Source organism: Peromyscus eremicus, chromosome 1 (genome assembly GCF_949786415.1).
Source record: "Peromyscus eremicus chromosome 1, PerEre_H2_v1, whole genome shotgun sequence".
Lineage (NCBI taxonomy): Eukaryota > Metazoa > Chordata > Mammalia > Rodentia > Cricetidae > Peromyscus > Peromyscus eremicus.
Window position 1 is genome coordinate 186,881,486 of NC_081416.1, and position 15,119 is coordinate 186,896,604.

The 15,119-nt window shown below is 40.5% G+C and overlaps 1 protein-coding gene across 2 annotated transcripts; it reads right to left on the reverse strand.

The window, feature by feature from the left end:
- Positions 1-302: 302 nt before the first annotated feature.
- LOC131902665 (zinc finger protein 54-like) lies at positions 303-13,913 on the reverse strand. 2 transcript variants are annotated; one of them, XM_059253681.1, is made up of 4 exons: positions 13,815-13,913; positions 7,048-7,168; positions 2,493-2,619; positions 303-1,644 (listed from the first exon to the last, which is right to left on the reverse strand). In XM_059253681.1, exons 2-4 carry the CDS (start codon positions 7,138-7,140, stop codon positions 836-838), a joined length of 1,029 nt encoding a protein of 342 aa, XP_059109664.1. In that variant the 5' UTR covers positions 7,141-7,168; positions 13,815-13,913; the 3' UTR covers positions 303-835. The 2 variants fall into 2 exon arrangements, with proteins under 2 accessions (XP_059109664.1, XP_059109665.1); XM_059253682.1 differs by having other exon boundaries at positions 13,720-13,882.
- Positions 13,914-15,119: the final 1,206 nt, after the last annotated feature.

A 15,119-nucleotide genomic window follows, 5' to 3' on the forward strand; every position in this document is an offset into this window, starting at 1 on the left:
TCTGATGAGTTCTAAGATGGCTTATCTGGACAAAAGATTTGTCACATTCACTACATTGGTAAGGTTTCTCTCCTGTATGGATTCTCTGATGAGTTCTAAGATGGTCTACCTGGATAAAGGTTTTACCACATTCACCACATTTGTAAGGTCTCTCTCCCATATGAATTCTATGGTGGGTTTTAAGGTTGCATTTCTTTTTTTTTTTTTTTTATTTTGCAATACAATTCAGTTCTACATATCAGCCACGGATTCCCTTGTTCTCCTCCCTCCCGCCCCCCTCACCTTCCCCCCAGCCAGCCCCCCATTCCCATCTCCTCCAGGGCAAAGCAGACTGAGATCAACCTGGTAGACTCAGTCCAGGCAGGTCCAGTCCCCTCCTCCCAGGCAGAGCCAAGCGATCCTGAATAGGCCCCAGGTTTCAAACAGCCGACTCATACAATGAGTACAGGACCCGGTCCCACTGCCTGGATGCCTCCCAAACAGATCAAGCCAATCAACTGTCTCACCCATTCTGAGGGCCTGATCCAGTTGGTGACCCCTCAGCCATTGGTTCATAGTTCATGTGTTTCCATTCGTTTGCCTATAAGGTTGCATTTCTTGACAAAGGATTTGTCATACTCACTACATTTGTAAGGTTTCTCCCCTGTATGAACTTTCTGATGGATTCTTAGATGTTTCAGCTGGCTAAAGCATTTGCCACAATCATTACATGTGTAAAGTCTCTCTCCAATATGGGTTCTGTAATGGTTTTTAACCTGATACAACCCATAAAAGCACTTTTTTGCATTCCTTACGTTCATAAGCTTTCTCTTCAGCAAGAATGCTCTGGTGTTTTTTAAGACTTTTGGAGGTGTAAAGAGATTTGCCACTCACTACATTTGTAAGTTTTCTCTCCACTATGGGTTCTGTAATGGTTTTCAAGGCGTGACAAAGTACAGAAGGAACGACAACATTGCTTACATTCATAAGGCCTCTCTCCTAGAATTTTCTGATGATTTCTAAGGTATGCGTAGCAAAAGAAGGTTTTCCCACATTTGTCACATTGGTAAGGTTTCTCTGCAGAGTGGATTCTATAATGATGCCTTTTGAAAGCTGTTGAATTACAAAAGCATTTACCACATTCTGTACATTTGTAAGTTTTCTCTCCAGTATATCTCATCTGATGTTTACTGAGGCCTGAGTAAGTCCTGAAGCATTTCTTACATCTCCTGCATTGGTGTGATTTCTTTTCATTATAGATCTGCTGTAGCATCGGTTTACATTTAGAGTCAAAAGATTTATCATCCTCTGAATTTTTGTGTTCTCTCTTTCCAGGATGGATTCTTTCATTTTGACTAACAGTGGAACACAAATTTAAAGAATTGCCACAGTCAAGTTTGCAGGGTTTTTCTTCAGCGTTCATGTCCTTATGATTGTTTTGGTGTGATGATTCAATAGAGGCATCCCTGTAGTTACTATATGTGTTGTTTTTGTAGTTTTCTGCAGAATCACTTGTGTCATGAGGTGTACACTGGGAGAATTTGTGAAGACTTTTGCCAAGCTCATTACAGTTGTAAGACTTCTCTTGGATAGTCACATGATGATGCACAATATGCTTTGAGCCTCGATCCAGGACCTTCCCGTACTTACACTTGCGATGGTTCTCTGAAAAAAATAACACAATTAGGCATAATAAGGATTGATGTATGAGTAATAAATTCAATAACAGATATCTCTAACATGAGTTCTTTAAGACAAGAAATCTTGCAGAGGATTTTGTGCTTCATGATCATTGTATGGATGTTCAGAAGAACCTCCAATCTGATCTTCATCACATTGTGAGGATTAATAACAGTCATCTCATTCTTTGGGCATTTTTGGGAAGGAGCTCCCTGAAGGATCATATGTAGAATGTTTCTCAGGCTGAGAGATTTCTGTGAGTTTGAAGACAGCCTGGTCTACAGAGCGATCTCCAGGACAGCAAGGGTTACACAGAGAAACCCTATCTTAAAAAACAAAAACAACAACAAAAGACAATCATGTTGGCTATGAACTCACTCTGTAAACCACGCTGACTTGAAAGTAACCAGATCATCTTGCTTTAATCTCCTCAGTACTGGGGTTAAAATCATACCCTGCCAACCCTAAATAGAGACTTCATCTAAGAAAAATGCTTGTTCACCATCAACAGCACTCTATTTTAAAAGTCTTCTTTTTAAACCAAAATTCTTAACTAGTTTTATCCAATATAAAATCAAAATATTTTAATTACTAAGTGTTCTGCAATGAATTTCCTTGCTCTGAATATCCAATTTTCTTTGAACTCTGAAGTTTTCATTATGAATTAGATGAGAGGGCAGGTGAGATGATGTAGAATATAGCCTGATTTACTGTTAAAGAGAACACAGACCAAAGTAAGGGAAATACTTTTATTAGAAATCTGAGTTTACATATGTATAAATTAAGTAAATACAAAAGATGAATCAGGAATTCTCCAAGAAAAGCATTCTCACCTATATAGACTAAATTGCTGTAATTCTCCAACATCACTTCCACGTACAAAGCCCTCTGAGCAGGGTCCAGACATTCCCACTCCTCATGGGAGAAGTCCACAGCCACATCCCAGAATGCCAATAGACCCTGTAATGGAAAATTACAGTTACCATGTACTGCTGGCAGAATGCTTTCTTAGACAAAAGAAACCTAAGAAGTTATAGACACTCTTGTGATGAAGACAAAGCACAATAATTATTGAAAGGTAAGTTTTCTAGAGGTGCTGCAGACATGGTTCAACAGTTAGGAGCACTGACTATTCTTTCTTTCAGAGGTTCCAAGTTAGGTTCCTAGCACCTGCATGGTGCCACACAACAGAATTTAATTACATTTGCATGAGATTCAAACTCTCCTCTAAACTCTGCAGGCATAAGGCAACACAGTACTCATGCAGACATTCAGGCAAATACTTCTGTTGTGGTTTGTACAAGAACTGCTCCCATAGGCTAATAGATTTGAATACTTGGTCACCAAGGAGCAGCACCATTTAAAAGAATTAGGAGGTGTGACCTTATTGAATTAAGTGTATCACTGGAAGTGGGCTTTGAGGTTTCAAAAGCCCCTTCCAAGCCCAGCATCTCTCATTCTTCCTGCTGCCTGCATGTCTGGATGTAGAATTCTCAATTTCTTCTCCAGCACCATATCTGCCTATCTGCCACCATGCTTCCTGCCATGATGATGAACAAAATCCCTGAAGCTGTAAGCCAGCCCCCAATGAAATGCTTTCTTTTTATAAGGGTTGCCATGATCAGGGAGTGTCTTCACAGCAATAGAACACTAAGACAACATCCTCACATGGGAAATAAAAGTAAAGTTACTTTTAGTAAAGGATACTTTCTAGAACAGTCATCTTTTATGTTGTATTTACTATCTCTGTAAAAACAAAATGACCAGGTGGCAGTGGTGAAAGCCTTTAATTCCAGCACTCGGGAGGCAGAGCTAGGTGGATCTCTGTGAGTCTACAGAGCAAGACCCAGGACAGGCACCAAAACTACATGGAGAAACCCTGTCTCGAAAAAGAAAAAAAGAAAACAAACAAGCAAAACAACAACAACAAAAAAAAAAAAAAAGAAAAAGAAAAAGAAAAAAAACAAGATGACATAATGGTCTCACAATCAACAAAGTTGGAGGGAATAAGATAAACATTTGAGGTCTAGACATAGGAATGTACCATTATGAAGAGTATGTTGACATCAAACAGTATAATGCTATATTTCAGATGGAAAAGTTATGATGAGCAAAACTGTGCTTCCAAATTCTGTTAAGTGTCAGCCTTGCTCAGATACGGACATTAAACCAACATTAAGCAATATCTGCAGCTGACTTTCACCTGACTCTACTCTAAAATGCTCAGTTCAGATGCTAAGGCCCAGGTAACTGCTGCATCCTTGGCAGAACAAAGAGGTATACTGTAGAGGGCAGAACTGAAGGATGAATTAAAGATCAGAGTTCTGTTTTGTTTTTAAACCATAAGGAGCATACAGCATTCCAAGCAACACTGTGGGGTTATTGTTAGGTCTCAAACCTGGGACAAAAGGCTAACTGGGGTGCCTATTAACATATCAAAGTGGACATTGGCTGCCAGAATCTCCCAGAATCCCTCAGTCCTTACCTGTTACAGGGTATGACTGGCATACCCCACCCCCTGCCCCTAAACTTCTCCAGCCCAGGGGCTAGGCTCCCTTTCCTATACAATCCAACCATTTTGGCTGTGCTGGTCCTTTTTTATCCTTTTCACCTTTGACCCTCCTGGCCTCTTGGTCTCAAGACTCTCCCTCCCTTCCCTACCTCCTCACATTGCCTGACTCAGAGTCATGTTCACACTAGACTCTCCCAGATGTCTCTGCCTCTGCCTCTGCTCTCCCTTTTATCTACAATAAGTCTCCTCTATCATGCCTAGTAGTGTTATGCCCAGATCGTGGGGACCCCCAAAAGACTACCAGGGAGACTGAATCCCATATGTAAAAGCAAAGAGCCTTTATGCAGCAGAGAGCCTTGAGACCAGGCACATCATAGCAGAGGTTGGGGTGAGGGAATTGCTGGGGTTCAGGACCCTGATTGGCTGACATTTGTCTAGGGGTACAGGGAATGTTTGGAATGTCAGGTGTTTCCCCTTAGATGCAGGCCCTCCCTGGGTGGGGTCAGCTCATGCATCTGGGTGTTACCTGGCAGTAAGCCTATTACAGAAGCTGTGTCTGGGCCTCTAAGCCTGTCATGGCAGTCATGTGGTCAAGCTGTTTTAGGCCCCCCACTGTAGCAATAATGTCCTCCTTTTTTATTTCTTTTTAAATTCACTTTTATTTCTTTTTTTCATTCAGTCATTTCATGAGAATATTTTGATAACCATAAAGAGAAAAATCTGCATCAGACAGCATTAATATGATATATAAATTTTTCTAAAACTAAAAGATGAATGAAAATTTCAGGAATCCCATATGCTGATTTTTACAGAATAGTTAGAAAAAAATATGTGCAGATAAATGGCCTATGTGGCGATGCAATCTGATGAAATAGAAAGATTTTCTGTGATTGAAACAAATGCATTAAGTTGGATGAGAATTATAATAACTCTTCATTAATTTTGAATATATTACTACTCATGAGGTTGGATCAAATGAAAAATTGAAACTTGTAACTTCATTATTTGAGCTCAATTGTCCAGCATGATTTTAGGTTACATAGATAGTATCATTTATGATTCTTCCTTTATTCTTCAAAAAACAAAACATGCCAGGTTATACACTGGCTCCATCATGAATGTATACTAGAAATATAAACCTGGGGCAATCTCTCTTCAGAATCTCTACTTATGAAATACAGTATCATCAGGGAAAGGGAAAACATAATGTGTAGGTGAAGGGTCCAGGAATATAGAAATATAAAATTATAAACTTAAGAAATGGAAACTAACAGCCATCAGCTAGGTTACCTATTCTTTGATAATCCCCTAACACTCACTACCAAAACCAAAGTTAACTTTTAATGAGTTCCACAAGACAACCTGCCTTGCATTGCTTTGTATTCCTCCCTAGGGGAACTCATCTATGTCAGAAAAAATTGCAGGTTTGGGCAAACATCAATTAACTGAGTCAAGAAGGGCTGCAGGGATATACAAATATTGTTTAGCTAAAACCCCCTAAAACATTGTTAATGGAAAATTGTAAAAGCCTAAAACAATTTGTCTCTAAAAATTTAACTTCAAAATTATAAAAATTCCTTTGTCTATGTCTCATGCTTATCCCTTACAATAAAAAGAGGCTCATAGCCCCCCTCCATCTGCCACAGCCTCAGAATTCCAACATTGGCTGTGGTCTCAGCTAGTGGATAACCTTTTTTGCCCCACAGTGTTTTACTTTTATTTTTTTAAGTTTTTATTTTTCTGGAATACAGTTTGCTTCTGGTTTAATAGACTTAGGTAATCTGCCCCCCATTATTGTAAGACCCTAGACCCAACAGAGGGAGCCTTCCTACTCCTTAAGAAGTGAAGAGAGCAAAGTCATCAAGAGGAACCTTGGTTTCTGCTTGAAAAGTGTTTGCTTATGCCCAGCATCCAGTCAGCCTCCAGAAGATTCACACTAATTAATATATCTTACATGATGCAATATAGATGTGGGGCCAGAAATATACCCTGTCTCAAAAATAAAAACAAAAGACAAAGAGAAAATACTGATCTGTCTATTGAGAACTTACCACAGAGCACTGGAATCAAGAGCATGATACAAGCAGAAATTCCTGCAATGAACACACTTCAGGTGTCAACAAATACAGACGCACATCATCACTATATGATACCAATTGTCAGAGAGATAAACCAGTATACTTTAATCTCCTCACAAAAACGTCAGTTGTATGACAAGAACAAGCCACATATTCCTCCCATCAATTGCACCCTCTAGAGTGCTAAAATAATTAGTTTTGGGAATCAAGAGAGTGAGACTTTTCTAAGTCTACTTCTCCTTAAATTGCTCAGTGATGCCAGCAAAAAGTTCCACGTGTGGGGCTGGGGATTTAGCTCAGTGGTAGAGCGCTTGCCTAGCAAGCGCAAGGCCCTGGGTTCGATCCTCAGCTCCAAAAAAAAAGTTCCACGTGTTTCCTTGTCAACTTTTATAAGCTTGGTTCTGGAAGGCTGACCATTGCTGAAATGTAACCAATGTGACACACGAGACCTTAGTTCCTCAAAATACATAGAGAAGCACAAGTCCATCCAATGTAGGAAGTGGCTGTCATTATATTTTCTGTGATCATCATTCACAATGGAACACTTTATGAATTACAGTTTTTAAGTCTATGAACATATATCCTCACAGTAATAATCAAGGAAGTATTCACCAGAGACAAGGCTGTGCTATGAAGGTCACAAGATTAAAGACTTAATCTTGATTATCAGAGAAGAAAAAGAAAAAGATATCATTGAAATAAACCCTTTACATAACATTACCAGAGGCAGAGAAATAAAGGCTCACATGGTTTCAATAATAAAAGCAATTTTCAAAGAAATGTGGACATGGCACTGACCTGGGGAGCATTTACAGAAGCATCCATTTTTTTTCCTGTTGCTCTTCTCTGAGTTTCTGTCTCAGAAACAAACACGAGAACTCTTCTTGACATTTCACATCAAGGCGTCAAAAACATGAACCTAAAATTAACGCAACTGTTATGGACAATGCAAAAACACATAAAAGGCCTGAAACGCCAGAAAGACACCAGAGGTCTTGTTACCATCGCTAAGGACAGGAGAGAAGGAAAGGGTATGTTTAAAGTGGTCAAAGAAAATAACTGTAGAACATAGCATTGCACTCAGGAACATTGGCTCTTAAAGTTTACGGCGAAGGAAGTGTACTTGAAGAGACTTGTGTAATAACACAGGTCATGTACCCAAGCAGCACTGCAGATCATAACCAGAGGCAAAGTACATAGAAAAATCATAGCTATTTTCCACGACAACACAGGAAATAAAACATCTTACAGACCATGTCCAACTCACAAAACCAGCAAACCACTATGTCTTCTTTCTTTTCTTGGATAAAAAACCACTATTTCTAGCTGGAGAGAAGTAGAGTATTAGGGGGAAAAAGATTATGTGTGTCACACATAGGCCAACAGTACAGAAGAAAAAATGAACAGCATTAGCACGACGACTGTGAGGACAGGAAGAAGTTTGTGCTCTCTAATCTTAATGAATCAAGACCACAGGAGTGGGCTAGAGAAAGCTGAGTAAGACAAAGGATAAAAAGGAGAACCAGGTAGGAAAGCAAGATTTCAAACTCCGCTGGAATGATAATGAAGTAATACAGGAAGTGCCACACGGATACTATGGGAAATCTTAGACTTGGTAAGCGCTTTAAGTATAATTGAAAAATATAAAACACACACACAAATCACTACTTTTCCTATTTATCAATAATGACAATTTGAGAAACAAATTAGAGAACCAACCATACAGATTTGCTTTAAAAAGATCTAGAAGCCGGGCAGTGGTGGCACATGCCTTTAATCCCAGCACTCGGGGGGCAGAGGCAGGCGGATCTCTGTGAGTTCGAGGCCAGTCTGGTCTCCAAAGCGAGTTCCAGGAAAGGCTCAAAGCTACACAGAGAAACCCTGTCTCGAAAAACCAAAAAAAAACAAAACAAAACAAAAAAACAAAAAAAAACCTAGGAATAAGTCTAAAGAATAATATAGATGACTTCTATGAGAAAAATTTTAAGGCAACTAGGAAAAAAGAAAAAAAGCTAGTACATAAGTTCCACACACTAACAGAAAACAACATTGTTAAAGGCTATATTATTTTTTATAATTTATTTTATGTGCATTGGTGTTTTGCCTGCATGTATGTCTGTGTGAGGGTGTCAGATCTTGGAGTTATAGACAGTTGTGAGTTGCCATGTGGGTGCCAGGAATTGAACCTGGGTCTTCTGGAAGAGCAGTCAGTCAGTGCTCTCAACTTATGAAGCATCTCTCCTGCCCGAAGGCTATGTTATTAAGAGCAACTAACAGAATTGATGTAATCACCATCATCCAAATACTGACATACTTCAGAAAAGTAGATATGGACACAGGAAAATCAAATATAAAAATTAACCCTAAGAAAAGTATTTGTGGGAGTATCACAGGACCTGACTTCAGATCCTAATACAGAATAATAGGGACAAAGACAAGAAGGTCCTCCGCATGAAGAAACACATAGCAAAGAAACAGAACATATAGCCCAGAATAATCACACACACAGTAGAGGCCTAACTTAGGACAAATGTGTCACAAATGAACCTGGGGGGGGAGGGAGTCCTTTGAACATTCTGTGCTAGCAAAACATGTATTCATGTGCAGAATGAATATCATTAGTTCCCTATCTCTCACTCCACACAGAAATCAATTCAAACTAGTTCAAGAATATTCTTGCAAAATTTGAAATGCTGAAATTCCTGCATAAAAACATGATTAAATGATCAGAGAAATATACGAAGAATGAATGATAGATGGTACCTATGAGCATGAAATAAATCCTTGGCAGGTTTTCTTCACAAAAGGTACAATACTAATATATAGACTGAACGAAGAGCTGCTAACGCAAGCACATTAAAGTCTAAACCACCTAACACAAAAGAAAGGCATAATCCAGAAATTAGACAAAGGTTTCACAAAAAAAACCAAGAAAGTCAAAGCATACATACATATGTATGTATGTATAGACAAAACACACATATATAAAGTTTTTAATTTTTAAAATAATTATGTATTTTTATTTTATGTACATGCATGTTTGGCCTGCATGTATGGATGAGCACCACATGAGTATTCAGTGCCCACAGAGGGCAGAAGAGAGAACATGATTCCTTGGACACAGTTACAGACAACTGGGAGCCATCAAGTGGGATTTGGGAAATATTGTCAACAACAGGAGCAACAAGTGCTCTAAACAGCTGAGCCATCTCTATAAACTCCCCAAAAATATACTTGTTAAAGTACTTATCATCCTTAGTTATGAAACTGCAAATTTAAAACCAACTCTTAGTGCTTCTCACCTTGGTCAGAATGGCCAATATTAAGAAAATCCACGAGGATCCAGGCATGGTGGGAATGCCTTTAATGCAACCTCTCCAGAGGCAGAGGCAAGTGAATTCCTTAGATTCCATGCCAGCCAGGTCTACATAGTTTCCAGGCTAGACAGAATACACAATGAGGCCCTGTATCAAAAAGCAGGAAAAAGCCAGGTAGTGGTCCACAAAGGCAGCTAAGGCCACAAATGCAGGTGAGGAAATGTCAAAGTGGTTCCTATTCTAAATCATGATGGAAATGAAAATGGGTGCAAACAGGAGAAATCCTTTGGAGGTTGCAAAAACCATAAATGTGAACCAACTTACCACCCACTAATGCTAGGGATGCAAGATAGTTTCAACACATACAGATTGATCAATGTAATACAGCAGTTATCTAGACTCTGACAGAAGAAAGATTATCATGTCTATACATCCATAAAAGGTCTGTGAAGAAATTTCACCATTTGCTCATTATTAAAGATTTGGAGAATCTGGGAATAGGAAGAATACATATCAGACTAATTAAACACTGGAGCCATAAAGCTAAACCCAGCATTTTACAAGTGAGTAAGTGGGAATGATTCCAATCTCCTCAGGACAGGAACATGTGTGTACACACTAACTCAGTATAGTGCATCAGCTGCTACCCAGAGCAGGAAGGAAAGAGAAATATCTCAATGTAAGGGGTTAACACAGATCAGATAGCAACTTCCTCCAAACTGTAAGAAATATACTTCTCAGCTTCAAAAATAAATATTCCAAGAGAGAGCTCAGGTCTGATAATCTTTAAAAATAAGCCTTAAAGCCCATGCTCTGTATCAGTGATGTTTTCCATAAGACAAGATAAGGGTGAGAAGACAGCAGACCACTAAGATGACCATAGTATGTAAGAAATATCTTAAACCCCCTGTAACAAAAGTTGCTCTGTAAGCTAGTGGGAGAGAAGAGTCATCAATGACCTTATCCAGATGTGTATCCCCTGTGCCACACTACCAACCCGCCAGGCAACATGTCCTCCAGGGTGCTCATGAAAGATCAGCAACAGGCTAGTCACCACACCTTGTGGTGTCCCACTAGATCTCATCTATAACCAATAACATCCCCCTCTTGACCCTGTGGACAATTAATGACTTTGCTCCTTGGGGAAAATTTTCCGCATAAAAAAATAATTCAGCAAACTGTATTAAACAAACTTAAGATAGCATGTCAGAATTTATGTCACTCTGGTCAGGGCTCAGACTTTAGACAAACATCAGCTGATCCTGTGTGTGTCAGCTTTGCACAATAAAGCTGTTTCCTGGATCACAGCTTGGTGGTTGCTTCCATCAATTTCCTTAACAGTGCCATAGTGCATAAACAGGTTGTCTGCGCAATGAAATGCTTTCGTTTTGAATTTTGGGCCAGTTCCAGAGAAGGAAATATGTGCAATGCACTGGAAACCTAGACAAGAGCCAATGGATGGGAGGGTGACAAGCCATAGGAGGGAACCCATTCATATTTTTCTACAGACATAGATGCTCAAACTGCCTTTAACTAGCTCCGTTCTCACCATAGCTTGGTCTACTTTCAGCCTCAGTTAGAGAACCTTCATTTGCAATGGGAAAGTTATTTCAGGTACTGAAAGCTAGTCACATACAGAGAATGAGTGACAGCTGGCTGCACAGGCATGAAGAGGAAATCCATATGACCTGGTTCAAATCCAAGGGAGCAGGACAAGGGTTGTGTAAGCACAAGAATATGGAGGTTACCTATGAAACATATATCAAATATGTTGAGTACATATATCAAAGTATTATCAAAATTTAGAAATTTAAAAGTTAAACAGATCTATGCAAATATGTTAATGAAAATAGTGCCTATTTGGAGGCAAAGTTTTTTTTATCATCCATGTAACCAACAGAGTAGAAAAACTTTATAACATCTATTCTTATTGGTATTTCTATAATAAAAATTGAAAAGTAAACAAGTAGTACAAAGCTGGGTATGGTGGCATATGCCTTTTATTTCTGCACTTGAGAGGTAGAGGCAGGCAGACCTCTGAGTTTCCGGTCAGCATGGTGTATGCCACCCTACCTCAACAAAATAAAAGAAAGACAAAAAATAACAAATAAAGGATTTCAATAAAGTAATCAAGAAGACAAAAGGCCTCTATAATGAATATTTAATTCCCTGAGACAATGGAAAGCACTAGAAATTGGAAATTCATTCCCTCACAAGAACTGGGATATATTATTGCATTGTCAATGAAAGAGATTTTCCTTATATGATCAGTTCAAACTTCATGACAATTTAATTTCCCAGAATACAGTTCACAAAAATAGCCTGGAGAAAATTTCAAATGTACATGGAAGCAGAAAGAACCTGAGGGTACAGAACAACCCCAGGTACACAGAGCAGAGCCTGAGTTATTGGAGCTGTGACTCCAGAGGACACTGCAGAGCCACTTGACCAACAGAAGATGGCAGTGGCAGAAGATCAGACACACAGCTCATTGTAATAGAGCAGCAAATCCACAACCAATAGCAACGACCATGTGAATGTCACCAAAATAATACATACACGTTGCATAATAGGAACTGTATTTCCAGAACTGAAGTTATGCATGGCTGTCAGCCACCTTATCGGGGCTGAGAACTGAACGCATGACATATTCATGACAAACAAGTGTTATTAACTGCTGAGTCATCTCAATCCCCAACCCCATTCCACTTCCATTGTCACTTGAACCCCTCACCAAACAGCGAAAGAGCAAGATACTAATTCAATAAAGCCTAGCAAAAACCAAACACCACCACCAAGCGATTTGGTCATGTGTCCATGGGAAGAGTGATTGTCTTGGAGTAAAGACAATTAGAGAAATTGTCTCTAATGATCAGAATTATTTATTTAATTTATTTATTTATTTATTCATTTGTTTATGTGTATTGGTGTTTTGCTTGCATGTGTCTGTATGAGGGTGTCAGATCTTGGAGTTACAGTTGTTAGCAGCCATGTGGATGCTGACAATTACCCTCTGGAAGAGCAGTCAGTGCTCTTAACTGCTGAGCCATCTCTCCAGCCCCCAAAAAGATTTATTTATTTATTATGTATACAATGTTCTGCCTCCATACCAGAAGAGGGCACCACATCTCATTATAGATGGTTGTGAGCCACCATGTGGTTGCTGGGAATTGAACTCAGGACCTCTGGAAGAACACTCAGTGCTCTTAACAGCTGAGCCATCTCTCCAATTCCCAGAATTATTTATCAGATAGTTTCTAATTTTATCCTAATCTATAGGGTGTTTTTAAACTCTAAAAACAGTGTGGCATGACACCCTCTCATAGCATGCATGCATACACGCTGTGTTTTTCCAGATTCTAAGGTGTAACATTAAGAAGTCAGTGGTGGCACAGGCCTTTAATCCCAACACTAAGGAGACAGAGGCAGACAGATGTCTGTGAGTTCAAGGCCAGAATTATCTACAAAATGAGTACTAGGACAGCCAGACCTGTAACACAGAGAAACTCTGTCGAAAATGAATGAATGAATGAATACATAAATAAATAACAACACACACACACAAAAAGAACTCAGCATATGATGGCACATTTCTGAATGCTGAATTTACATCCGAGACTGCATACCTCTCAGTTGGAAAATTAATGCAAAGTAAAATGTTAACCTTACTTAGTAAATGTTGGTAATGTTTTCCGTAGTAAATGTTAATGGTTGCCGGGCGGTGGTGGCACACGCCTTTAATCTCAGAACTTGGGAGGCAGAGGCAGGCCTATCTCTGTGAGTTCGAGGCCAGCCTGGTCTACAAAGCGAGTTCCAGGACAGGCTCCAAAGCTACACAGAGAAACTCTGTCTCAAAAAAAAAAAAAAAAAAAAAAAAAAAGAAAGAAAAAATGTTAATGGTTACAACATAACTTCAAAGCTTGCTAGAAGTCCTCTACCAGCTCATTCTTCTGAAAACATCCTGGCAAAGAGAAGATGAATGAAAAAAAAAAAAAAAAAGCAAGATGAACTCCAGTTCACATGGCCTAAAATTTAATGACACGGTTAAGAGTCCACAGCAGAATTTCGGAGCCGGCTTCCTTATAAACACAGAGAAACTGCTCGCTCCCCCGGTCCCTCCCCTCCCGTGTCCCAGCCCCGCAGCTCCTCTGACCTGGGAGGTTCCAGGGCCGCCGGGCTGCGGTTCCCGCCACTGCGCTGCTGACTGGTGACTTTCCCACCTCGCCTCACGGACCCACATAAACTCACCCGTGAGACCCCAGTCGAAGTCCTCTGCCAACGGTCCAGAACCACGAACCACGTGGCTCTCCCAGGTCTTGCAGGTAACAGCAGGACTTCCGGTCCCAGGTCATGCTGGGAATGGCGGGATTTCCGGTCCCTCCCTCTGGGTTCTCAATGTCATCATTCCATATGACCCCACCACCACCACCCACTTCCTCTACCCTATTCAGTTTCCCATCCTCCTTGCTGTATATAAGTCTGAAAACAGCAAATGGCCCCTGAAGGTTGGTGACATACCTCATTCTGATGTAAAACCCAGTTCTTCCCCTCCCTCTGCAATGGCTTGTGGGAAATTCTCCTACCTGAGCAAAGTATCTTCTCTGCAGGCAGGTTAGTTGGCTCTCTTCAGCAAGCTTAATATAGACCATCAACACATATGTCACTCTGCCTGTCACGTAGAGGACAGGGAAACAACAGGGGTATGAAAAGCTGTAACTGAACTTGGGCGTGTGGAGGGACCCCAAAACAGCTTGACCACACAGCACCCATGACAGGCTTAGGGGCCTAGACACAGCTTCTGTAACAGGCTTACTGGCAGGCAACACCCAGATCCAGAAAAAGCCTTAAGCTGACACCACCCAGGGATCCACCCAGGGATGAGGAAGTACCTGACATCCCAAACATTCCAGCCTTTAGATAAGGTGTCCAGATGTCCTTGAGTCTAGCACAAACCTATTTTTTGTTTTACAGATACCCCTAGACAATTGTCAGCCAATCAGGGTCCTGAACTCTGGAAATCCCCTCACCTCAGCCTCTGCTATGATAAAAAACAAAAACAAAAATAAAAATAAAAACAAAACAAAAAACAAAAAACTCACCCCACCTGAGTTCAGAGCTCTCTACTCTCACCGCTGTGTCGGACAGAGGGACCAAGCTCCGGAGCTTGAAACAAAGGCTCTTTGTTTTTACTTGTGGGATTCGGTCTCCATGGTGGTCTTTTGGGGGTCCCTGTGATCTGGGCATAACAGGCGCAGCTTTGGACTGAGGTCAAATGAGCAGGCCTGCAGTAAGAGTGTGGAGTCCTTGAGCTAGAGTCCTTGAGCCACTTTGGTCCTCAAGAGAGCAATAAAACGCCTCAGACCCTGGTATTCTGCCCCTTCCTGTGATGAGTTCCCACTTATAAGAACCGCCGTTTCTCAAGCCGGGCGGTGGTGGCGCACGCCTTTAATCCCAGCACTTGGGAGGCAGAGCCAGGTGGATCTCTGTGAGTTCGAGGCCAGCCTGGGCTACCAAGTGAGTTCTAGGAAAGGCGCAAAGCTACACGAAGAAACC

Excerpts from the sequence above, each read along its gene's own strand:
- LOC131902665 (XM_059253681.1), bottom strand. The coding sequence starts at position 7,140 with ATGTCAAGAAGAGTTCTCGTGTTTGTTTCTGAGACAGAAACTCAGAGA. Across the intron at positions 2,620-7,047 it reads CTTCTGTAAATGCTCCCCAG|GGTCTATTGGCATTCTGGGA; the intron begins GTCAGTGCCATG and ends TTTCCATTACAG. Across the intron at positions 1,645-2,492 it reads CAGCAATTTAGTCTATATAG|AGAACCATCGCAAGTGTAAG; the intron begins GTGAGAATGCTT and ends TATTTTTTTCAG.